General features: G+C 39.3%; 1 protein-coding gene across 11 annotated transcripts in view; it reads left to right on the top strand.

The window, feature by feature from the left end:
- The window catches only part of TLN2 (talin 2), a 198478-nt gene that overhangs the window by 108588 nt on the left and 65557 nt on the right, over window positions 1–24333 (top strand). For all 11 annotated transcript variants that reach the window (XM_072933836.1, XM_072933837.1, XM_072933839.1 and 8 more), the window contains 13 exons: window positions 1497–1667; window positions 4300–4397; window positions 5053–5182; window positions 6434–6586; window positions 7424–7566; window positions 8995–9122; window positions 14210–14273; window positions 16410–16514; window positions 16867–17022; window positions 17902–18003; window positions 19969–20045; window positions 21643–21823; window positions 23718–23831. In XM_072933836.1, coding sequence (XP_072789937.1) covers window positions 1532–1667; window positions 4300–4397; window positions 5053–5182; window positions 6434–6586; window positions 7424–7566; window positions 8995–9122; window positions 14210–14273; window positions 16410–16514; window positions 16867–17022; window positions 17902–18003; window positions 19969–20045; window positions 21643–21823; window positions 23718–23831 — 1587 coding nt within the window. In that variant the 5' untranslated portion in view covers window positions 1497–1531. The remainder of the gene's footprint in view (window positions 1–1496; window positions 1668–4299; window positions 4398–5052; window positions 5183–6433; window positions 6587–7423; window positions 7567–8994; window positions 9123–14209; window positions 14274–16409; window positions 16515–16866; window positions 17023–17901; window positions 18004–19968; window positions 20046–21642; window positions 21824–23717; window positions 23832–24333) is intronic.

Raw genomic sequence — 24333 nt, 5'->3', positions numbered from 1 at the left:
AGCCAGTAGAGCCTTTTGTCACATTAACAGGAGTACACCTTGCTGCCAGAATGCCATGGCCTTGTTGCCTTTACTGAAAGCTGGTGAGATGGATCCTGTGGCTTGGGTGTAGCTCCTGATAGCTGCTGACTCTTCAGAAGGGACAGGACTGAAGGGAGGTGGGAGGTGTTACCCTCTGCATCAGGAGGGGGAGAGGGTGCCAGAGCTGTATCTGAAGAATGGCTGTGAGCAGGTTAAAGCCTGTGGGTAAGAATCAGAGTGTGAGGGAACAAAGGAAAACCTCGTGGGAGGTGTCTGTTCCAGGGGAGCCTACTGACAAATGCTTGCTCCAGCAACAGGAGGTACTGCAGGCCCCAGTCCTGCTGGGGGACTCCATCCCCTCCTGTGAGCCGAGGGCAGTCCAGGAGGCTCGGGCAGTGCAGAGAGGGGAACTGTACAGCAGGTGACAGCCATCCCTTCCAGCGTGGATGCAGGCCTGCTGACCAGCAGGGGCTCATCAGGGATGCTGGATTTGGAGGCAGTCTGGACTGCCAGGCACTATGGAATTGGCAGTTGTGAGGGACATGGGTCAGATGAAGAGTAAAGTCAGGCCCCTGAACTTGAGGAAAACAAGCTCTCAGCGCTTTACGTTCGTCACTAGGATGCCCTGGGAAACTCATATTTAAAAGCACAGAAATCAATTTATGCAGAAATTATTTGGGGATTCTAGTGTATTCTGTATTTATGGAGAATGGATTTAAGTTCTGAAGAGTTCTTGGAGATCGTTGTGGAAAGTCTGGTGATGGAAGAGTGGTTTGGACTGTTAAAATAGCAAGGAAAGACACTGGAGACAAAACCCAGACTATCTACAAAATGAAACAATACAAAAAGCATCTGTTGCTTCCCGTTTCTGTAAAAAAAATGCTGTCAGATTTGGTGTAGTTTTTGAAATATAGCTGAAATGAAATACAACTCATTCTTGAAGCTCTCTGTAGCTGTGCAACAGGCTAAAAACATCTAGAAGGTCTATGTGGAAACTTGAGAAAAACCATAACACTATGTTGCACACTTCAGAATCGTCAGGAAAGGGTAGCTATGTGCTAAGAAAATTCTGCTTTTGATGAAGTAGTTATTTTAAGCTGTTGGTTACAAGCTAGTCTACATGATAAAAATGTGTGGTGAGAGAAAAATAATTTTCTGTCAGCAGTAATTATGTTGCCAATATACCCAGTATGTGTGTTGGTGTTTTATGCACCATTTTAACCTACCTCAAAGAATGTATGAGCATTTAGCATGTGTACACAAGTTTTTGAAAGTGAATTTCCATTACATGAAGAAAATGTTACTCCATGTTTTGGCTAGTTTCTAGCTTGATGATAGTAATGAGACTTTTTATAGAAGTGCATTAGAATAAATGTAATTCTACTGAATTAGTTTCATTTGGTTAATGAAAAGCTGATTACATTAAAGCATTAAATGAAAAACTGTAAGCAACAATGCCATTATTGCTTTTTCAGGTACTCTAGTAGGAACTCACCAGAGACTTGGCACCATGGTAGCTCTTTCCTTGAAGATCTGTGTCCGTCAGTGCAATGTGGTGAAGACGATGCAGTTCGAGCCGTCCACTGCCGTGTACGACGCCTGCCGAGTTATTCGTGAGCGAGTGCCAGAGGCTCAGACGGGGCAAGGTGAGCTCCTGAACGTTCCTTACCCACTTCATTGCCTGAACTGAAAGTGGACATGAACCCAGAGTGGTTTTTGACATTGTCCTGTTTTTTATGTTGGAGGGTTTGGTTGTTTTTTATTTTAAGTTGTAGGGCTCTGGAGTGAAAGGAAACAAGTGCAAACAGATTTTTAAGCAACAGAAAGTAAATGAGTTGTTTTTTTTCCTTTTGTCCTACAATGGATGTTTTTAGTGAAACTTCGACTTCTTAAATAAATATTTTGTTTGTCTAGAAGATGAGAAATTGCTCTCCTGCTTGGAGAGCATTTTTTTGGTATTACCTACTTAAAGCACTGTTTCTGGCAATGTGTTCTAAGAAAATCTGTGCAGACTTACTTTGTGCCTCAGCAAAGGAAGCAACAGCACAAATTACAAAAGAATGGCTGGATACCTCCAAAACATGCAAAGAGAAATGTTTGAAACTGGTTAATAACTAAAATCATCACCATGCTGTGCATACCATAATTACCATGGTGCTACATGTTAATCAAATGTAACTCTCTCTGTGCCTATTGAGCAAATTAGGTGAATACAGACTGGGAAACACCATGGACAAAAGATCTGGTTTTAACACAGTCAAAGTTGTCAAAAAATTAAGATACTCCAAAGCCCTGTGGTGCTGCATTGTATATAATGCTACTGGAACGTAATTCTTAAAGCAGATTGTTTAGTGCAATTTAAGCTCTCAACCTTTACAGACATTTCAAAAAGCTGGTCGTGTTAGAAAAACTTACGAGTAATGGATTTAATTACTAATTACTGAGAATTGCTTCTTCTTTGCAGGAGTCCTTTGGAAATCTAGTTACAGAGGTTCAGTTTTCAGATTAAACTTGTGCATTTTTACCATGCTGGTCTCTCAAGGCAGTGATTGTAGACAGGTGTTGAATTGAGAGAAGCTGAGTGATAAATATCCCTGAACATCATGAACCTCAAAGAAATGCCAAGGAGTTCTCAGATTTTATAGTAGGGGTTTTCCTTTACTTATGATTGCAGTGCACTAAGAGTCTTCAAAAAATGAAATTGAGTGATGAACAGAAATGTTTCAAACATATCCTTTCCCTTTCTTGGTGGCTGTTAAAATGTGTGTTTGCCTGTGAGTTCAGAAGATTCACAGGGGTACAGCACAGTTGATAAATTGGTTCCGCACAGCAGAAAATATATTTATGGCTGTCAGCTGTGCACAATTCACTTCTCCCACAAGCCTGGTCCCAGCACAAATGTGGCCATGACTTTCATGTGCCAGTTGCACAGCTCCTGCTGTTTCATTACTAGGTGCATGCACCACAGATGAGTATCAGAGCAGTCTGTGCTTCCTTGGGACTTCTGTGCTCTGTGCAAGTGTCTGCTCCTAAAGGTCACAACCTATTTCTAGGCACAAATTCTAAAATCTTACAGAAGTGATTCTGTATTGAATCTGTATCATAAATATCCCTGTATGTACAGATCACTTGACCTTTCAGGGGAATTTTTAATTAAGGTCAGCAGGGAAAGTTTTTCATCTTTCTTAGTTGTTTGTGGAAGGGTTCTTCCGTTTAAATTGGCTATCTATAAGTCAGTTGCACTTCTATCAATTATGTTTAAGATCTTTTATATCATTGCATAAGTAATCATGTGTTTAAGGTAAATGCTCTTAAATGTAAATTTTGCTATACATGGAATTTAAGGATGAAATAATATCAGAAAATTGTAGGTATTTTTACCTGGCTTTCTGGCCAATGGGTCCTAACACATGGCTGAAAGTAAACAAGGTAGGGCCCAGAGCTGCTGTAGCAGACTGCACTGCTGGCCATAAAAAGGGGCATTAGCTTAACTTGCAGAACTGCAAATAGAGCAGCCTCACATGCTGAATGGTTATTTGTTGTTTGTGAAGTACAATCTGTATTGGTTCCTCATGCATATGGATAGGCCTTAAATTAACAGTCATGGTGCTTCATTTTGTATATCTGGAGTTTAGTCTTTGAAACCTAAGCCTGGGTTTGGTTTTGTGTGGCAGTGAAAATTTTATCACTTACTTCTGAAAGAATCAATTTGCATTCTTTAGCCTTCAAAAGGTACAAGTTTTTACTGTGTTTGCTATGGATATAATTCTAGAAGCCTTGTATATTTTTAAATACCTAAACCTGAATCATCTACCCAAGAGATTCCCAAGTTTATAATAAACCATTTTGTGGAGGGTTGAAAGCAATCTGTGTTTTGAAAATAGAACTGCTACTTGAAATAGTACACTGTGGTTAAGGCCAAACTTGCTTGTATTTTTGGTTAGTCAATTCTAAAACAGGACCTGTGAGCATTTAAAATTGGTTGTCTCAAAAAAAAATAGTTACAAATATAATACACAGTAGATGTGACATGTGAAGATGTGATGGCATAGTGAAGCTTTTTTCCAAGTCTTCTGTAAAGCCTAATGTACCCTGCTATCTGCTGCTAAACTAAATATTTCATGAAGCACAGAAAAATAATTCTATCCAAATTTACTAGGAATGGGAGGTAAGTGTAATGTAGGCTTAACCCTGAATCTGAATAGCCCTGAATAAAACCATGTTGGCTTTATTAGGTTTGATGTTTTTCAATGTGTCTCTGTCTCTTCTGTCCCACAGCCTCTGACTATGGATTGTTCTTGTCAGATGATGATCCTCGAAAGGGTATATGGCTGGAGGCTGGAAGGACACTGGATTACTACATGCTGAGAAATGGGGTATGGTGCAAGTCTGTTGCTTCCTTCATCATCATGTTCTTAGAAAACTTGCTTCCTAAATAGCAAGAAGAATGTTTAGCATTTGGAGGGCTGGGAGGGTCTTGAGTCTGTTCCTGAACTTGACCTACTCCTCTTCCTTGCTGTGCCTCAGGTATCAGTTTTGTCCTGCACTCAGGTTGTGACTGTGAGCTACTGTGGTCAGTAATGTCTTCACATAATGATTAACAGAAAGTTGAAAAATAACTTTGGTTATATACTTTATATTTGGCATGACCTTGTGTTAGAGTTGGTTTCTTGTATGCTGGAGGTGGTGAGGCCATACTGGCTCATGTTCTGGGCAGCTTGCTGCAACCACGGCCTCGCAGTCCTTTTGAAATGCTGGAGTAGATTTCACAGCACAAAGGTACTTTGGTCCATCCTGCCCTGACCAGGTCTTGCCACTTAGGACAATCCTTGAAAATTGACACTGGCAGATCTAAAAGCAGTTATAAAAGCAGTATAAAAGTTTATGAAATGAGTACATTTGTCTGTACTGTAACAAAGGAAAAATCCAGCTTGGAGGGTGGAAGGGAATCCTGTTTTAGGCATCTGAGGTATTGGCTTGGCTTGTGGTGGCTTCCAAAAGCATTTAGAAACAGTTGTGTTTACTTCCTAGGATATATTGGAGTACAAAAAGAAACAGAGACCTCAGAAAATACGTATGTTGGATGGTTCAGTGAAAACAGTCATGGTGGACGATTCTAAAACAGTGGGTGAATTGCTGGTTACCATTTGCAGCAGGATAGGTAAGGTTTTGGGACCCACATGTTTAAAAATTCGTTTTTCTGTCGTATTTAAATTTTGATTGTTAGGATGTTATGTGGCTAGAAACTGGCATACATGTGAAAAAATTAAATTTGTTTTAAGTTACTACTTACCAAACACTTTCTTGAAACCTGTTATCCAGGTTTTATCAAAGTCTATAGAGAGTCAGCTGTATCCTTAGACTTCAGGATTTAGCAGTTGAAGGCACGAAGTTATCTAACAGTGCAGGTACCAATTTTTTATTGTACATTACATTTACCTGTTCTTTCCTGCTATGAAGTAGAGGTTTAGAATTGAATTTATGCTTGATGTTAATTGTTTAAAAGAGGAACAATGCTGACCTTGAAATGTTCCCACGCTTAGGACTTAGTGTGTTATGATTAAGAGTTGATCACAAAATTGTATCATTTGTAAAAATACATCCAGAAGCCATCCAGAGCAGCTGGTTAATGTGTCATATTGCTTGTAGTCTGTCTCAATACTTAGCTAAATAGACATCTTTTAAAAAAAATTTGTATGTAATACATGCACTACAAGTATGCATCCAACATGGATTGATTAAGTCTTAAAACAGTGCTTAAATCTCATTTAGAGTTCAAGTGGCCGTAATTTGATTTATATTATTTTACTTGGAAAGTGAATAATGTATTTCACTTTTCAGGTCTTGTATGTTGGATTCTAATATGCTGCTAATTTACCTCAAAAATTAGTTTGACTTACTGTTGTGAATGTGGTCATGTAGGTGAGCATTTAATTTTCTGTCTGGTGTAACATAAACATGCTTTCCCAAACAGAACAACGAAATGGCAACAGCTTAGCATATATGCTAAATATTTTGAACTGATTTTTGATTCAGTTTCATGTAAAATTCACAGGAAGAGTTGAGTCATAGCACTTTAAACAAAAAAATCATGAATTTCACATGCTTTCTGTTCCTCAGTTGTCTCTGCCACATTTCTTTTGCATCATGGGTAAGCTGAAATTACTCAGTCCTCAGGAAGCAATTGTAAGCATCCATGAATATAAATTTACTATAGCCTGTCTCCATTTTGAAATTTATTGTTATTTTACATTCTATCGTGGTTTTTAAACTGGCAGCTTCTCTTGGTAGGCAGCAGAAAAAAAAATTCCTTACACTTAATACCTTTCTGAAAGTGGCAAATGCAGCATATGACAAAGAAATCATGTATTGGAAAGATGAGGTCAGATATTGGATTTATTTATGATTCCAGGAATAACAAATTATGAGGAATATTCATTAATCCAGGAGAGCATTGAAGAGAAGAAAGAGGAGAGTACAGGAACACTTAAGAAAGATAGGACATTGTTACGTGATGAAAGAAAAATGGAAAAACTGAAGGCAAAGCTTCACACGGATGATGATTGTGAGTAATGTGTTGCAGGGTAATTTTTTGATTAATATCTTTCCACAGTATAATGCAAAGAAGCCAAGCAGTGGCCATTCAGTGTGTTTCAGTTGGTTCCTGGCTGTATTTTTCATCCTATTTTATGTAGTGCTGTCTGCAATTGAGTATTTTTAAAATGAAGTGAGTGGGTAAGTTAATGCCTTTGAGAGTTAGCAGGTGTTTTGAAGTGCATTTTGGTATGTGTTTGGTAGGGGCATTCCAACATCAGTGTGAAGGGTTGTTTTTGTCCCTTCATTGACGTTGGATATTTAATAAATGATGCCTAGTGAAAGCCATCAAAAGGTAGTTTTCTGTTTGAAGATAAAAGTTTTAACTGTAAGTGACGTTTGCCAAAGAACTAAGAGAGTATTTGATTTGTTTTGTTGCTACGTCAGGTAAGTGTTTTTTCTGTTTTACTGTAAGACCCTAAGGTTAACTGTAAGTGGCAGGAAGATGTTTTAAAATTGTGTTAATGCATAAGAAAGGTAAACAGAATCATTTGGTTTAGAGGTAAAATGTGGTGAACTTATTTTGTTGTGAAGCTTTGAAGATCTAAATTTAGTGATAAAACATTACTAGAGTTGTTTCTTCAATATTATGCTGTAGTATATCCTTGTTTCTCAGCAGTGCTGCTTTTCAGTTCTTGTTTTTAGCAAACCTTCAGCACTGATGACTAGCCCCAGAAATGAAAGTAACATTTCTTGTGGAGTTTTCCCCCACAGTGGAAAAGCCAATTCTCCCATGAGTTTGACAAGGGCTGTTACCTCTGGCAGCAGTGTGGGTTTAACAGTGTGCATGTCTGTGGCTCTGTTGCAGTGAATTGGCTGGACCACAGCCGCACCTTCAGAGAGCAGGGGGTGGATGAAAACGAAACGCTGCTCTTGAGAAGGAAGTTCTTCTATTCAGACCAGAATGTAGATTCAAGAGATCCTGTTCAGCTTAATTTGCTTTATGTTCAGGTACAGTACTTTGTGCCTTGTCTGAGGAAACCCATGTAGGTTAATTAGAAAAAATTTGCTTCTCAAATACTCCATCTTCTAGAATTTCAGATTCCAGTTCTGGATGTGCTTTAGTTTTGCTCTTTTGTCTAGCCCTCCAAAAACACATGATGGCACAGAAGCTTTTTTTTAATCAAATACTTTGAACCCAGTAAGGAACACTGAGCCAAAAATCCACTGGCTTTCAAATCCTGCTTCCTTAAAATTGGTACATGCCTTCAGTCCCAAGTTGCTCCTTTTAGTTCTTCTCCCTCTTCTCTTCTCTGGTTGGTTCTCTCTGTGTGATGTAGAATCTCAGGTCAGTCTTGTGAACAGCTTTCTATTTCTTATGTCTTTTTCTCTTCTGCCTGATCAGTGAGAGATCTTCTTCTGCACTCCTTTCCAATCTTCAACCCAGACAGCACACAAGGCAGGCAGGCTTTCCATCAAAAGGGACCATGTAATGTAACACAGTAGGAAACCATCTAGACAGGTTTCCTAAACTGTCAGAGGGACTGTACATACCTTAGCAAAGCCAGAAGCTTCATGCAGAAGATAATATTTAGCTGAAAGTGCCATTGCAGTTGCCTGCAATTCAGTCTGAAAAAAAAAGTAGGATTTAAACTCTTTGTTAAAGTTTTGGGGTTTTTTTCCCAAAGGAAAAAAAAATTTGAAAGTTCATTGGAATGTGTTGTTATACTTGATATTGCTATAAATTACATGTTAAAAAATCTTAGTTAAAAGGTAAGGCTGTTCTCTTGCTTGTAGAACAGCAGTACCTTTTTGAAGTATTTTAGGGGACTGTCACACTGAGCTGTTCCCCTGCTACTAAAATATTTCATTCAGGCTGGCATGACAGTATATGTTGATAATGCTTTAACATTGCTTTGTCTATGGGTAGGTGAGCCTTCTGCTGCCAAAGTTATAAAATCTGTCATCTTCAACGACCACCAAATTTGCACAGAAGGAAGAAAAATGTTGCGTTCCTGTCCCTGTTGCCACATCTGTAACAGTGATTTTGTTTTTACCTACTAATTGTGGAGATCTTTTTCCCCCCTGTATGAGGCAGTGGGATGAAAGCTTTTCCCTGTGTGTATTTGCACACACATGCAAATACATATGTGTGTAGTGAATGTGCAGGTTATTTTATTGACACATGCATCAGGAAATGGCTGTCAAGGTCTCTTTTTGATCAAAGCTGATACAATCATAGCTTCAATAACTCTCCACAGATACTCACAATGAAAAAATCTAGACCTTTGTTTACTAGTCACATACACATCCAGAATGGAATAATAAAGACATTCAGAAGGAAGAGGATGTGGTGCTGGCTGTATTCAAGCTTTCAAGGAATTTGAGATGGATTAGTTGTCTGGGTGTCTCTGACACATCTTTGTTTGTCTCCTCTAGGCTCGTGATGACATTCTGAATGGCTCCCATCCTGTCTCCTTTGAGAAGGCTTGTGAATTTGGAGGCTTTCAAGCACAGATCCAGTTTGGACCTCATGTAGAACACAAACATAAACCTGGATTTTTAGAGTAAACACTTCTAACTTCTAAATTTGGGTGACCTCAAGTGTAACTAATGTTGAGTTGTCACAGATTAAACACATTTTATTACTCCAAGCAGAGGCAATCAGATTCAGTGTATTTTCAATAGCAAATCTCACAGTGAAAGGAGCTTTATTGCACAAATCAGCAGCCTCAGCTGGTGAGGGGACCTTTGGCAGTGCTTATTAGACAGCACTAATAAGGGCACTGGCTCCTCCCAGAGTGCCAGTTAAGTACACACTTAGTAGCAGGAAAGTACAAGAGTGGAAAGAAGTTTTGTCATTTGAATAAAGTGAGTACTCCTGTGTGTAGAAATTAAATTTTCCAAACTTTTTAGTGGCATTAGTCACTTGGTGAGATTCAACCTCTCATGGTGTTGTATGAATGGAATTCTAGAACTATGATCGTTGTTTCAGGCATGGACAGGAGTCCTGCTTACAACTGGCTCATCCTTTAATCTTTATTGTGATACCTAATTTACTGCGATCAGGAGGGCAATTTAAGGGCATTTACATGTCCCATTTTTCTACTGATTTGGATTTTCTGATTGCTTTACCTGCTGTAAAATTAACCAAGGGCTGAAACCTGAGGAAAGCAATGCAGGAAGGTAAAAGAGAGCTATTTACTACCTAGTCCGTCAAGCCTTGCCTACGTATGAGGGCTCATAAATACCTTAATTGAAGGTACACAGCAATGGTTTCTGTCCTGTTCCACTGGCAGAGTGCTCAGTGCTGCCTCAGGCTTCCTTTGTGAGCCACTTTGGGGTTTATAGTATCTCAGGGAATCACTTGGAGGTGGTGTCTTGCTGTGGGATGTGCAGTGCTGCAGCTCTGGTTGTTTGAAACACTTTACTTCTGAAGCCTATTCCTGAAATAGCAATTCGGTTATGCAAATAAACATACTTCAGTTCCAATTAATAATCAGCTTTTCTTTTTACTGTCTGACTGCTCCTGATTGACCCAAAAATATTTGCTATTAGAATTACTGATGTCTAAGAATTACAGGGGCCCAGTGTAACGCTTCAGTGTACCCCTGGTTTTTATTTCCTAGAATTGTGACCAATTACACAGCAATCTTGCTTTGAGATTTGTCCATTGTGTGCCTATTCTTCCCTTCTCTCTCCACTCACTGAAGAGTATTCCTGCAGCAAATTGTTGGGATATTATGTCATGATAAGATAATGTTGTGTCATGGTAATGATTTCAAGAGTTAGGTGTTCCCAGAAATAGTTGCTTTTAATTTTTAAAGCAATAATTTCCCACAAGCTTAACCAGTGGCTTTTGCAAACTGCTGAACAGCATTCAGTCACTTGAATTTTTTAGGATTTTCTAATGTACTGCTGTTTTTTTCAGTGGAAAGTTTTTCTCTTTTCTTTTTATTAAGCTCCCATGTAGTGAGTGTGTTTTTTGGTGTACTGAAGCTGCTGGCTGGATGACACTTCTACTTTGTATGCAGTGCTGGATAGTTTGGAGCCCATCATGAAACAGCCATCACTCATATAGTGTGCATTATCTTTTTTTAATCCTAATAGAGGTGAAAGGCATTAATAACTGAACAATCTGTTAGAAAAATAATGTTACTCCAGTGGAAACCATTTTGAACCAGAATTCCAAAATTCAGAACCTTCTTATATTCTGTAGGGCATTTTTCTATGCTCTTGTTTTATTTTCATTTAGGGCTTTGATTGTATTTCACCAAACTTGGCAGGTAACCAAGTGTAATTGCTCTCTGTCCTAGTGTTTAATCAGTTAGTAAAATTAAGCATTTCTCATTTTGAGGTAATTCAGTTTTTTCCTCTGTAGATGAACCTGCTCCAGAACCATAAGTCCCTGGTCATTGTCTCCTAATTTGAAGTGTACCTGTTTATGATTTAGTGGTGATACCTTTATTTCACATAGCCATTGTGACAGCCTTGTTGTGAAGCCTCATGCTTTTGTTTTGTGAATCTAAGTGAGCCAAGTGATCCTGGCTCACTATGAACTATATAGAGAAATAGTGTAGTTAAATTATCATTATTTTTTTTCTGAAGCTGTATCTCTTATGCTTTCAGAAAAAAAAGCTTCATGTTTTTTTTATTCCCTTGAAAAAGAGTGAGCTTTTTTAAAGTTTCATCCAACTATTTTCTACCATTTGGTGCATAAACACTGATGCTTTTCAAGTAAGACAGTAGTTTTGTTTAATATAAACTATATGCTGTAGCTCAATATGTGAAATACATTTGAGAGGTATCCAGTCACTCACTGAAACCTTAGGATACTACAGGTTCCCTTAAGGAGAATCTGTCAGCTCATAAAAAAACATCACAGGACAGAATAAGTCTAGTATTTCATTATACTGTTTGGAAACAGCTTAGTTTAGTTTGCCTGTCTATGATATGTTTGTGTAGAGAGACCTTTTGTATCCTTTTTTGTCATTGCTAAAATATTCTTGGCACAGATGAAGATTTTTGCCTGCATCTTGCTAAGACATTGGTATTGGTTGTTGAAATTCCCTTGAAGCTCATGCCAAAGTAAATTGTGAAAGCATTAAACTATCAGTTTAAAAGTAGTCCTTCTTCATGCCCGTCGTGGTACAGATCGTTGGCATGGCACATACAGAGGGTACCCTGGGGCTGAATTTACTAAGAGAATATCTAATAAAGAGCTTGCACTGTTCACCTGCAGATAGGAAAGGAGCACCTCAAACTGCACACCTCCACTTCTTTGCAAGCACACTGGCAAACAGATAAGCTGCAAATGATAAGTGAGCTTGATGCTGAGCTCAGTTCTTGAATCTAACCTGGTGTGCTGAATTAAGCTGTATTTTTTGAGAACACATCGGTGCTTATGAGAAACAATCAAAGTGTTGGCACTTACGTAACTTTTTAAGGAACTGAAGATGAAACTCAGTGTAAACCAAGTTAAATCAACCTTGCTTGCTATTAGCTGGTATTTTTTACTGAGCTCAATGTACACTTTCTAATATGTGTAATTTAAGGGACTAAAGAAGGTTAAATGAGAAGATATTTCCATTGTGTTTGCTAGCTCCATTAAAAAGCTTCAAAATAAAGTGAAACTGTGTCTGTAAAGAAAATATCTGGATTATAGATAGAGTTAAAATAATTTCAGTCTATTCACAACTGGCATTTCACCCTTTCACATGAGGTGATCACTTGCCTCTTGATTTAAAAATAGTGGAAGGTGATAGAAGGAAAAAAACTTCCAATCCAACTGCCACCCACATGTGCAGGGGTATTACAATTGTGTTTAGTGGACAAAGCACAAAGTTGTTTTCTTAACTCTTGGTGTTTATGAAGCCCCAAGTAATGTTTGCTTAGCAATGTTTTTTCAAGTGTTGTATTAATTAAAAATGAAGTAGACAAGCTTAAAAATGTAATGGTTTTGATAGTTTATCTGCATGTGGATAGCTGAGAAAATTAGCTAATACAAGATGATAACTTAAAGTGCATTGATAGCTATAATTTATTTGTTTATGTAAGTAGATTTCCAGAATGAAACTTTGTTTAATTCCAGTTTGGGTTTGTTCTTTTTTAATTTGCCTTGGAATTGAATTTAACTAAACTGGTTTGAACCTGTGAAATTCTGTATAAAATGACCAGTTGTTTCATAATAGATACACCAATATAAATAGATACACTATTCAAATAGATACATCAGCTTTTTAAGATAATAAGCTGTATTCAGTCCTTATCTACAGTTTTATTTTGACTGTTCAGCCTTCCCTACCCCATGATGTGTCTTTGCAAATAAGTCCCCAAGAAGAAATTTCTTTATCATGAATAACTGAGATGTAGCTATGAGAACATCAGAAGAAAGATTAGCAAGGACGGTTGTTCTTACTTTGTTTTATAATGCTAGAGCTTTATGGAAAAGACAAAATATGTGCTCGCAGTACTGAGTAATATTTTTGAAGCACAAAATCCAAATTTAGTATTTTGAGCTATTTTTTGATCATCTGCAGTGGCAGTCTTTTGTGTTTAAAAACACAAACATAAAAAGTGCACAGTAATATAAACAAAAAACCCAACAAAAACACTCTCAAAATATAAAAACAAAGCAACTCCCACAGAACAGTTGAGCAAGTTTTTGCCAATCTTGTTTAAAACAATCCATCCTTCTCAAAATATCTAACTTTGTATCCTAGTAAGTAGTCTGTTGTTTGTTTACTGAATGAATAAGTATATTCTCCAGTCATACTTTTTTATGCTCCTTAATAGTCCAAAGTAGGGGGAATCCTTAGAGACTAATTATTTAAAATGTGCAAAATTTTTCAGGTAGAAAATGACCTGCTGAATATATGACATGGTTTCATCAGAGTAGAATATTCCAGATGGGAAGGTACAGTCCAGAACAGTTCTTTGTTGAAGCATGATGTTGATATGCCCTCAGGTTAGGGTGAAATCTGGCTGAGATAAGGGATTATTTCATTGTACAGCAAGGAGGGGCAGGTGAGGTGTTGAAGAATTCCTTCTGACTGAACTCTGTCATGGAGACTGAATTTGTTTAATTTAATCCATGTTCTGAGTGCTGCAGGAATTAAAACTGCTTCTTTTTTTACTTTGAGACAACACAGTGGTGTTAAGTGTCCACTTAAATTAGTGTCTAGTTCTTCAGTACAATATTAGTGTTCTAACACTTCTTGGATGACACAGAGAAAGAACTTGGTCCCACACATCAGTAAATCAAAGTGCTGCTGTGAAGTACCAGCAGTGTCTGAACTCAGAGCTGGCTCAAGCCTCCATGTCCCCTTCTCCCAGATTACTCTAAGTGTAGTTACATTTAGATATGAAACCCTCTGAGCTGCTGAGAGACATCCCATAGTTTAAAATTGGAAAGTGTCCCAGCTATTGTTTATTTTTGATGAATTTTCAAAACATTAAAAGGTACTACATGGGGCAGCAATTCAAGTGGTAAGATAGCCTCTTGCTCTACTTAGTTTTGTTTTGTTGTGGAGGTATTTAGTACCCACATTAGGGAGCCTGGGGGACCTAGTGCCAGTAAAGATGTATGGAAATCATCCCTCCTCAAGAAGGAACCATTAACTTTGGAATTTCTTTTTTTTTTTTTTTTTCCTAGCCTGAAAGAATTCCTGCCTAAAGAATATACCAAACAAAGAGGGGCTGAAAAGAGAATATTTCAGGTAATTGTGAGGCTTAAAAAGCTACTATAGTTTCACTACCTTTATAAGAAAAAAGTGAGATTCCCAGGTGTATACTTTGTATGTATACAAAGAACTTTGAACTATATAGCTATCAGAAAATGGAGAATCAAGTATTTGACAACTTTTATTTTATTTCTTCAGCAGATTTATTGTCTTGATCATTTTTTCTTTACTGATGATTATCCAATGTGCTTTGTTAAATGGAGAGAGTGAAAATTAAGTATTTTTAAGATCTTTTTGTCAGTTGCATTGAAATATAAAGATTCATATTTGTATTAAAACAGACTGATGTTTAGGAAAGCCAGTTTTCATTTCATGCCTCATTCAAACATGACCCTCAATTCTGCTTGTTAATGCTCCAATTCAGTGCTGTGTGTGGCAATCACCCCATTGTAAAAGACTGGAGCAATTGAGTACAAATGGGAACATAAATACTGATATTGTTACAAGTGGTCTCAGTCTGAGTACTCTGGATGCACCAGGTAACTCTGCCCACTGAAATACAAGTTTGGCAATACAATGGAAATTGGAAAATTCTGAGGTCAGCAGGTGAGATGAAGCCTCATGGCTTCTGGAAGGACACACCAGAGATCTGTGATCTCAGCTAGGGAGACAAGTTCAGGAGCAGGAGCAGGTCACATCCTTTCTTTTGTCTGCTACACTCCCAACTGAAGAATCCTGTAATTTAGTGAGTCTGTTCTACCTTGAGTTTTCAGTACTTCTTGTAGATGAGTATGTCTGACACCTGAGTATTTTCTGTGCACCTTTAAGTCAATATGCAGTGACATTGCAGTTTAAGCAAAAACCAGATTCATTCACTTCTAAGTATTGCACCCATGCTTTTAATAGCATGGGGTTTTTGCCCATGTCAGATATGACCTATGAGTAATTTCAATCATTATGTGCTTTAGTGCATGGACCAGAAGCTCATCAGTGAGGGCACTGATCTGGGCAAAGAATCAAGAAGGTAGAATATGTGAGCTGTCTTTTTGAAAAAACTTCAGCTGTTTCCTGAGCCATGAAGTTCTGGAGCTTGGCAGGTGCAACATTTGTGCTCCTTGTTCTTTTGGGGTCTTGGTTGTGTTCTCTGCTGAAGTTGACAGATGGGAGCAGTCTGTGTTCTTGGGGTGCAAGGGGTTTTTGGAGTTGCAGTTGCTCCTCCCAGCGCTCTCCCTTGGAAGCTCCCACACTGTTGAGGTGGGCACAAGTGGAATAAGAAGGCATTTCCCGTGCTCCTGCTGCTCCCCCTGCTGCCATCAGTCAGCATCAAAGAGGTGGCAACCAGCAGCTGAGCACGTGAGGGGAAGATGGGCTGGGACAGGGAATCCCACAAACAGGATTTCAATAGTGACATTCGGATGAGGTTTTCAGCACAGTGGTCTGGATAGGAGAGCAGATGCTTGGGTGAAATTTAAATACATAAGATGGGTGTCTGTCATTATTTACACGTAATTATCAATGTGTTAATGACCAAATTGTTTAAATAACTAGGGACTGATTTACAAGACCCATTTAGTTGAGTATTTCAGGACGCAATATTCAGAAAAATCATTGTTTGTTCCTCATCTGTAGAATTATTTTCATGTGATGGGAAAAAATTTTGGATAAGGCTGCAGCTGGCAAAAAAGGCCCATTGGAAGTACCTACAAGACATGAGAAATGGTCAAGTACAAGGTGTGAGGCTGTCATGAATCAGAAGTTTTGGGCACAATCAGGAATAAATAATCTGTTTCTGGGAAGAAAAAAAAGGGTGCTGGTACATTTAACTCTTAAAAGCTGAGCAAAGAGGCCTTAATTGTGTGAAACCTAATGGTGTCAAATAGCAGGAATACATAGAATTTTAAACTGTGCCAGAAGGGATTTAATGTGCATGGTCTGAGGCACAGATTGATGGTCAAAGAGGAGTGTTCTCTTTCCCCAGGTTAGTTATTTTCGCTGATGTGAGGCATTATATGATAGTTTTGCTAAGATTTCTTCCCAGTATTTTTTTCAGATATTCTAATTGTAATGATTATGACCTAAGCATCCTGAAATAGATAAAAGCTGTGCCATTTGTTTTTTGTTTGTTTCTAGAAAGCTTTGGTTCTGCCTAATTGATACTGAACTCTCTTACAGGAGCACAAAAACTGTGGTGAGATGACAGAAATAGAAGCCAAAGTGAAGTATGTGAAGCTGGCACGTTCCCTGCGCACCTACGGGGTGTCGTTTTTCCTTGTTAAGGTACCGTGGCTCCTGCTGTGACCATCCTGTGTCCTTGGTTATGGATTGTCTCAGGTGCCTCTCTAAGCTAAGGTTTGCTGACTCAACCACTAAGATATTTCAGTTTCCTGGAGGAATAAGAAGAGGGGTTGTCTTTTGAACTGAAAAGTAAAGATGCACTGAGAACCAGAGCTGCTTAAAGCATTGCTTGAAAATCATTGTCTGTAAACAGACAAACTTAAGCCTGGAGTTTTAAATTGTCACTGTCTGCATGCCAGTTGCTTCCCTTTGTCAGTATATTATATCTTGCTTTTCCTTTGTCCTGTGGAAATCTGCATTTGTATGGAAAACAATGTTCCACACCTTGTTACAGGAAAAAATGAAAGGCAAAAACAAGCTGGTTCCTCGTTTGCTGGGGGTCACCAAAGACTCAGTGATGCGTGTGGATGAGAAGACCAAGGAAGTGCTGCAGGAATGGCCACTGACAACTGTGAAACGCTGGGCTGCCTCACCTAAAAGCTTCACTCTGGTAACCTTTCTGTGTGTATTCAGAGGACAAGGGATTTATGTGGCAAGGAGACTTCGAACAGTTTCTGTACTGTAACTTGTTCTATCTCAAATTTTCTAGCCTTATAGAGTCACTGAATCCTTAAGTAATAAATTGGCACACATTGTAGTCCAGGTTCAATCTGTAATTTGGTGCCTCAGGACAGGCCAGTTCCTCAGAAGTGCTGTTTAAATCTTTCGACAAACCACTGTTTAAATCTGGTTTGTGCCTAACTAATGAACCAGTTATCATTCACACTTGTGTAAACAGTTATGATGCTTGTCACTCATAATGTACTCTGTGACTTGAAAGATTTGAACATAAACAAAGTCAGCTGGCTCATTCATGTGTTTGATAATTACAAATTTAGAGAAGCTTCATGAATGTGATATTTTGCTAATTATTTGGTCAATAGGAGACCACTGCAACATACATTTTGTATATGAAGAGGTTGTTTGAAGTGACGGAGCAAGAGGCAGAAGCTAGAAAATTGCATTCACTTGATTCATGTGCATCTAATTTCCAGTTGCATGGATGATTATACTCTAGGATTAAATTCTAAAAAACCTTTTCTTCATCCTCAAGTGACTGAATCTGATAAAGTTAGATGAAGTATCTCTTGGGCATTTCAATTTCTGAAACATCTGTGAGTATACTGAAATAAAATGCATTTTTCTCTCCTTTCTCAGTCTCACATACAGGCTGGTTTAGAATCTTGGAGTTTAACTTACTGTTGGATATAATAAAATGTCTATACAATTTCAGAATTTGAATTTTCTCACTCATATTTGGTACTATTTCTTCATTTACTTACTTTGCACTTTCAAATAAGTTTTGGGTTTTTTCCCCCTTTTTCTTCAGGATTTTGGTGAATATCAGGAAAGCTATTATTCGGTACAGACCACTGAAGGAGAACAGATCTCTCAATTAATTGCAGGTTACATTGATATCATCCTAAAGAAGGTACAGTATTAACATCTTGGCATGTAGCAAAAAAAAACAATGCAAAACTTCAGATATGTGCAAACTGCATTTTTTCTCTCATGGAGTCAGTGTTGTATCTTCTGTTTTGATGTTATATATTTTTACATGGAAGTAAGCCACTGCTCCTGGAAAAATCAAGACTATTTATTACATCCCTGGAATGTGTCAGGCTCAGTACAACACTCCTGGGCTTTATTGGCTTTATTTTTCTGTCCAGAAGGTGACCTGGTGACTGTGAGTGTATATCCAGGGAAGAGTCCAAAGCTTCAGTTATGGATTTTTAAGCTATAGTGATGAGTCAGGTGGGAAGAAATTACCCTAGAATCAGTATTTAAAACTACAGCCAGGACTACACAACAGTTGTCCAGATGCTCCTGTATATAATGCACCAAAGCTGAGAAAGTTTTTGCCAGAAAAACAAGCCAAAACGCCCCAACAGTGCATTGCTTGAAAACCACCGTGATTAGTAAAGTAAAGAATTAGACCTCAGTTGTACAGAGGGGGATAAAATCAGTGTTTTTGAAGAGGTCAGACTGCCTTGAAACTCGTTTTTATAAAATGTGCCTGGCAGGAGAGAGGAAGTGCTGATACAAATTTCCAGTATTCAAAAATATTCCAAAGCAAGCGAGTGCAACAGCAAAAAATGCGAGTTTGCCAACAAACATGGAGCTGAATGGTCCCATTCTAAGCATGTTATATAGAAAAGTGAGGTGTTCCAAACAGCACTGATTCATTCTTGTCAAAATTTTACTTCATTGACATTCTTTACTGCAATAGATTTTAGTAGCAAGAAATCATGAAGTAGCCCAGAAGAATTTATTGCCTTTGTTTGTGTGAGCAGTAGGATGTAACATTAAGGGTTATGTAAAATAAGAGGTTGAGGAGCATTGCCAGAATTCATCACACAGAATTCATCACATGCCTTTTTCTGTGAGGCTGTCAGGCTCAGGTTTAATAAACATCAAATAAATTGCAGGTTTCTGTAGATGCTCTAAAACTTGATTCAGAAGTAGCATTGTTGTCTAGTGCCAAATGAAAGCAGCCTTCTGTCTTGATAGAATACAAATGTGCAAATTTTCACTCCCAGTTCTTTGAATTTTTTTCTCTGCCATCTGCTGACACAGGCAGTTTGAAATTAATGAATTAGGAACAGGTTAAATCCTAAACACCCATGATTTATATGAGAAGCTGCAGTTTGTAGTTGTGAGCCCACATAATCTCTGTGATGGATGCATCAAAGTGAGGTTTGTTGCTTTCAGTTGCATATTGTTAATTCTTGCTGTGTTTTGGACTGGCCCAACTCATTTTGTCCAGTGTGCATTGATAGGTACATTTTTTTCTGCTCCAGTGTTATCTGTTTTTAAGACAGATAAAAGTTTGGTCCCTTTACATATCAAGGGTCAATCCTCCAATTACAGCTTGAGGAGATGAAGTTGTATTCCCCCAGTTCACTCCCCCCACCAGTTCACTTTTGTTTATACTTTTGGGACCTGAGGCTGTAGGGTGTCCTTGGATTCCAGGCCTAGAGGGATGGTTTTGTCTGACCAAGATGTGAAGACAGGTAACTAACACTTTATATGGAGTACAGGATTTGAAAAATATCAAGGCTAAAATCTTAAGGCATCATTAGGTAGCACCATACAGTAACACTTCAGCACTTCCCTTATACCTTTGTTCAGAAGGGCACCATCAGTTTTTACTTTACATGCTTCTTCTGCCAGGGTTTAGAACCTGGGCTGTTAAATGCTGAAGAGTACCTCTCCTCTGGGGGAGGTTGTGTTGTCACTCACTGCCCAACAGCATGGTGGGTGTTCATGGTGTTCAGCACCAGACAAGGCTCTGCAGGTCATTTGTTTACATTTGTGATAAATGGCAAGGAAATGGTGGAGAGAGAGGAAGAAACAACACACATTGTTTAACTTATCTTTTTTTCCCCCCCTCCAGAAACAAAGTAAAGATAGATTTGGGCTTGAAGGTGATGAGGAATCAACCATGTTGGAAGAATCTGTTTCACCTAAGAAGTGAGTGCATGCAACAGGAGGAAATGGTCTGGTTTCAAGTGTGCCACATTTAGCTGTGGCAGCTTTTTCAAATGAAGTAGTACAGTTATTACTGTTAAAGAATGGTTTTCTACAGATTATTTCAATAGAAAGAAGTACTGTCCCCAGGCAATGCAGCAGGCTCCTAGCTTCATTCAAGGATTGAAGAGCAGATATTTGTCACAAAATTGTTGGCTAGGGCAACCAGCAATGGCACCAGCAATTTGACTTTTGAACAAAGGCACTCAGGCTGTAATTCGGTAAAATGCTGGTGCAGAGAGGGGAATAATGAAGCAGAGCTGAAAGTAGTTTTTTTTCATCTTCATGTATGATTTACAAGGTTTTAGTTGCCTGTGTTTGCTAGTTCCATGGTTTCCAGTAGATTTGACACCTGTCAGTTTAGTTGTACACTGTGTTATGAGCAGAGCTGGCTTATTTCACCAGCCAAACCCATCAGATGTATGGTGTGGGTAGGGGAAAGGGTTTGGTACAAGTAGGTCAGGTTATGGTTTTGATGGGAGAGTAACTGAATATAGGGAAACACAGAACTGTAGAGCTGGCCACACACTTGAAAAGGAATGTCAAATCTTTCTGTGCAGTGAGACAATAAGAAGAGATTTGTGACATTATAAGCTGTAATGAGCCACTCAAGTCTTTTCCTGGAGCTCTTGGGGGTGGTAGTGTCAGCCGTGTGTATGTGAAAAGTCCATTTGATTTATTGTCAAGCCTATGGTTTATATGAGATAGATTTGTAAGGTATTTCATGTGGCCCTATGGGAAATTTCATCTTTTGATGGATTACACATGTTCAGATGTGTTTTATTTTGACACGGCCCCTTCCAAATCACATCCAGAATATACTGTTAGTTAAGTGCTGTGCAGAGAAGCCCAAAACTTGTAGTAGATAAATACAAGATTCTTCCATAATGGAAATAACTCTTTTTCCCCTCAGCAGAGTGTTGTTGTTACAGCCTGAATTTCTGTCAACACTTCTAGCTATTAAAGGTTGAATCATGTTTAAATATGAGCAGTATATCTGGCAAAGCAGGTCAGAACTGTGGATGGCAGTAACTTTATTTATTATTCTCCAGTCCAGTATTTGGGGGGCTGCCAGATTATTTGCAAGTACTATGTGTGCTTGTTTGTATCAAGGGGGAAGAATTAAGTTTTTATCCCAGTTCTAGGGAGTACTTGCAAAAGATCTCCTCAAGGTTGATGCTTCTATTTTGTATTGATCAGCCTGTGATACAACTGAAACAAAGCAGTTGTTATGCCATAAACCTTGTTCTGGTTCTGTCTGCCCTGTAAAAGGGGTAAAGCTATTGTTTCATGTTAACAAAATTGCACATTGCCATCTTTCCTTGGTGCCTGCTCATTAGTGCTCTTAGTAACAGATCTGCCAGAAGCCCCAGATTATCTTTTTTCCAGTCTGTTCGAAAATGGTTAGAAAGAAAAACAACAAAGTTTTCCAGCTTCTCAAACGTTGTGAAATGCAATTTAAGTCCTAGAGAAGCACAGCTGGCAGACCTCCTTTTGCAGGAGCTGACTAATTGTGTGTTTGTTGGCTGTGTTTTGCCAGACCCACCATCCTGCAGCAGCAGTTTAACCGGACCGGGAAGGTGGAGCACGGCTCCGTGGCCCTGCCGGCCGTGATGCGCTCGGGCTCCAGCGGCCCCGAGACGTTCAACGTTGGCATCATGCCTTCTCCCCAGCAGCAAGTCACCACCGGCCAGATGCACAGAGGACATATGCCCCCTCTTGTGAGAAACCTCCTTGTTTTGTGTGTGAAACCTGTCTGGGCAGCAAGTAGTCAGAAACAGAAACACATTTCTAAGACCAGGAGTCCTCCTCCTGGCTGTAATGTCCTGACTGTTCTACCAAGCACAAGTTATGAGTATCCCTTAAATATTTAGCATGTCACTTTTTGATTAATTTCCTCATTTTCTTTAAAGCAGGCTCTTTCAGCCTTTTCTTTACTTCTAAGTAGTTAAAACTAGTATTCAAAGGGAAAAATAAAAAAAGGTTTAAAGACTGGCAAAAGTAAGTAATTTTAAGGATAAGGCTTACTTCTGGCTTATCACTGGCCCACCGAGTTAGAAATTTTTAGTGGGCTTAAAGCTGATAGTGCTTTTTTTCATTTAAATTGAAAGATTTTCACATGCCCTAAACAGCATTTAGAGAATATAATTAGTGCTTAAAATCATGACATATTACTAGAAGTATAGTCTATGTAGTGAATTGCCCTTGGCTGTTTGCCAGATGCCTGCCCAGCAGGCACTCCTACTCCTCAACTAAAGAAGTCTGTATGGAAGATATATAAGATTAAAAAAAGCTTTATATCAGTATAGGTCAAAATAAAGACAGGGACATCATCAATTATGTTCATGGGCAAAACAGAATCAGCTTGGAGAAAAATAATTTGATTTACTGTCAATTAAAATATAGTTGGATGGTGAAAAACAGATGAAAACTAAAAATTCTTCTCACCCACTCCCTTTTTTTACACAGACTCAGTTTCACTCCTTCAGTTCTAATTATTCTACTCCTTGCTCACAAGTGCTCAACTTTTAAGAGCCCCTCTCTGCTTCTCCTTGCTCCTCACACTTTTCCCCATCTCCAGCATGTCCTTCCTGTGGGCTGCAGTCATTAAGGATAAACCGGCTCCAGTGGGGGTCCCCTATGAACTGCAGTTCCCTCCAGGAGAACCTGCTCCAGCACAGGCTCTCCATGGGCTGTAGTTCCTTTCAGGGAGAGACCCACCTGCTGCAGTGTGGGCTTCTCTGTGGTCTGCAGGGCAGCTATGGACTATCTGCCCCAACACAGCCCTCTCCACAGACTGCAGAGAAATACCTGCTGCACTTGGCTCTCTCCCACAGGCTGAGGAAACTCAGCTCTGCTGTCTTGAGCATGCTCTCCACATCCCTGTCAGCCAGTGGCATTTGCAGTGTTGTTTCTTAAACTCCTTTTTGCCCTAACTGCCCTTTCTCACCAAGATTTTGCCCTTGGTCACCAATATTTTCTCAGAGGTGTCCTCAGTTTGGCTGCTGCACTCAGCTGTGTCCTGTGCTGGGACTGTTGGGAGTTGTCTAGAACCAGCTGTGCCCAGCATGGGGCAGCCTCTGGCTAATTCTCCCAGAGGCCACCCCTGCAGCTAAAACTTCTGCCACAGACACCCAATGCAGACAGCATCCTGCTCTGTATTTGGTCTGTGGCAAAACCCCTTCAGTCTTCTGTTAGCTTATGCATATTGATAACAATTAAGTTTTAGAATAATCCTTGATTGCTTTGGGAGGCTGTCCCAGGAAATCAGTAATGATCTCCTAAAAGCAAATTGATTTTTCATGTTGCTTGAATGCAAGGTCAGTAAGACAGCTCAGTGGGTTTGTGTGTGTCTGTTGGCCATTGTTTGAGCTGAGAAAGCTGAGCACTTTTATGTGTGTGAAAGTAGAGTGTAAAATGGCATGAGGAGAATCAAAACTGTGGGAAGAGTTTGAGGGCTTTGCTTTCCCCACTGTGCCAGGGAAAAGGCAGCTCTCTGAAATGGCCTGGTGTGGTTGCTGCCCTGCTGTCACTCGGTCTCTTCGTGCACATGTGGCTTGTGCCTGACGTGCCCTCTGGAGCACAGCACAGCCATTGCCTTGCTCTGCCTTGCAGACCTCAGCTCAGCAGGCCCTGATGGGGACCATCAACACCAGCATGCACGCGGTGCAGCAGGCGCAGGCCGACCTCAGTGAAGTGGATAACCTGCCACCTCTGGGGCAGGACATGGTGAGTTCTTCTGATCCACACAGAAATGAGCCTGAGGGCTTTGGCTTGTTTACTTGTTTACCATTGTCCCCAAATCTAAAGTGATATTCCTAAAGCTTTTAAGATGGGGTAAAAATTTTTGCTCTCTCTAAGGAATTCACGTACAGTGGGCCAGCTCACTCTACTCAGTCTCCTGAGACCAGATGGAACAGACTTCCTTGCATTCCTGCCTGGAATTCTATTGTTTTGTGGCATATGTACAGTTAAACACAAGCTATGGGCAGTATTAATGGTGGCACTTAGTGCCTCTCAGAGACATGGAAAATAAGAACAAAATCTGATTTTGTTGTTCATGATCCAGGTTAGGGCAGGAGAACAGAACCAGGGGGTTATTGCTTATGGGGGTCTGTCAGTCAAGAGTGTTTAGCCTTTCTTATGGCATTTACCCTAAAAGGGCAGCTGTTGAAATGTGAGAGCAAATCGGTAATGAATGAATGAACAGAAGAAAATACTTACATTCATA

Source organism: Taeniopygia guttata, chromosome 10, assembly GCF_048771995.1.
Source record: "Taeniopygia guttata chromosome 10, bTaeGut7.mat, whole genome shotgun sequence".
Taxonomy (NCBI): Eukaryota; Metazoa; Chordata; class Aves; order Passeriformes; family Estrildidae; genus Taeniopygia; species Taeniopygia guttata.
This window is presented reverse-complemented; position numbering and strand designations above follow the sequence as displayed.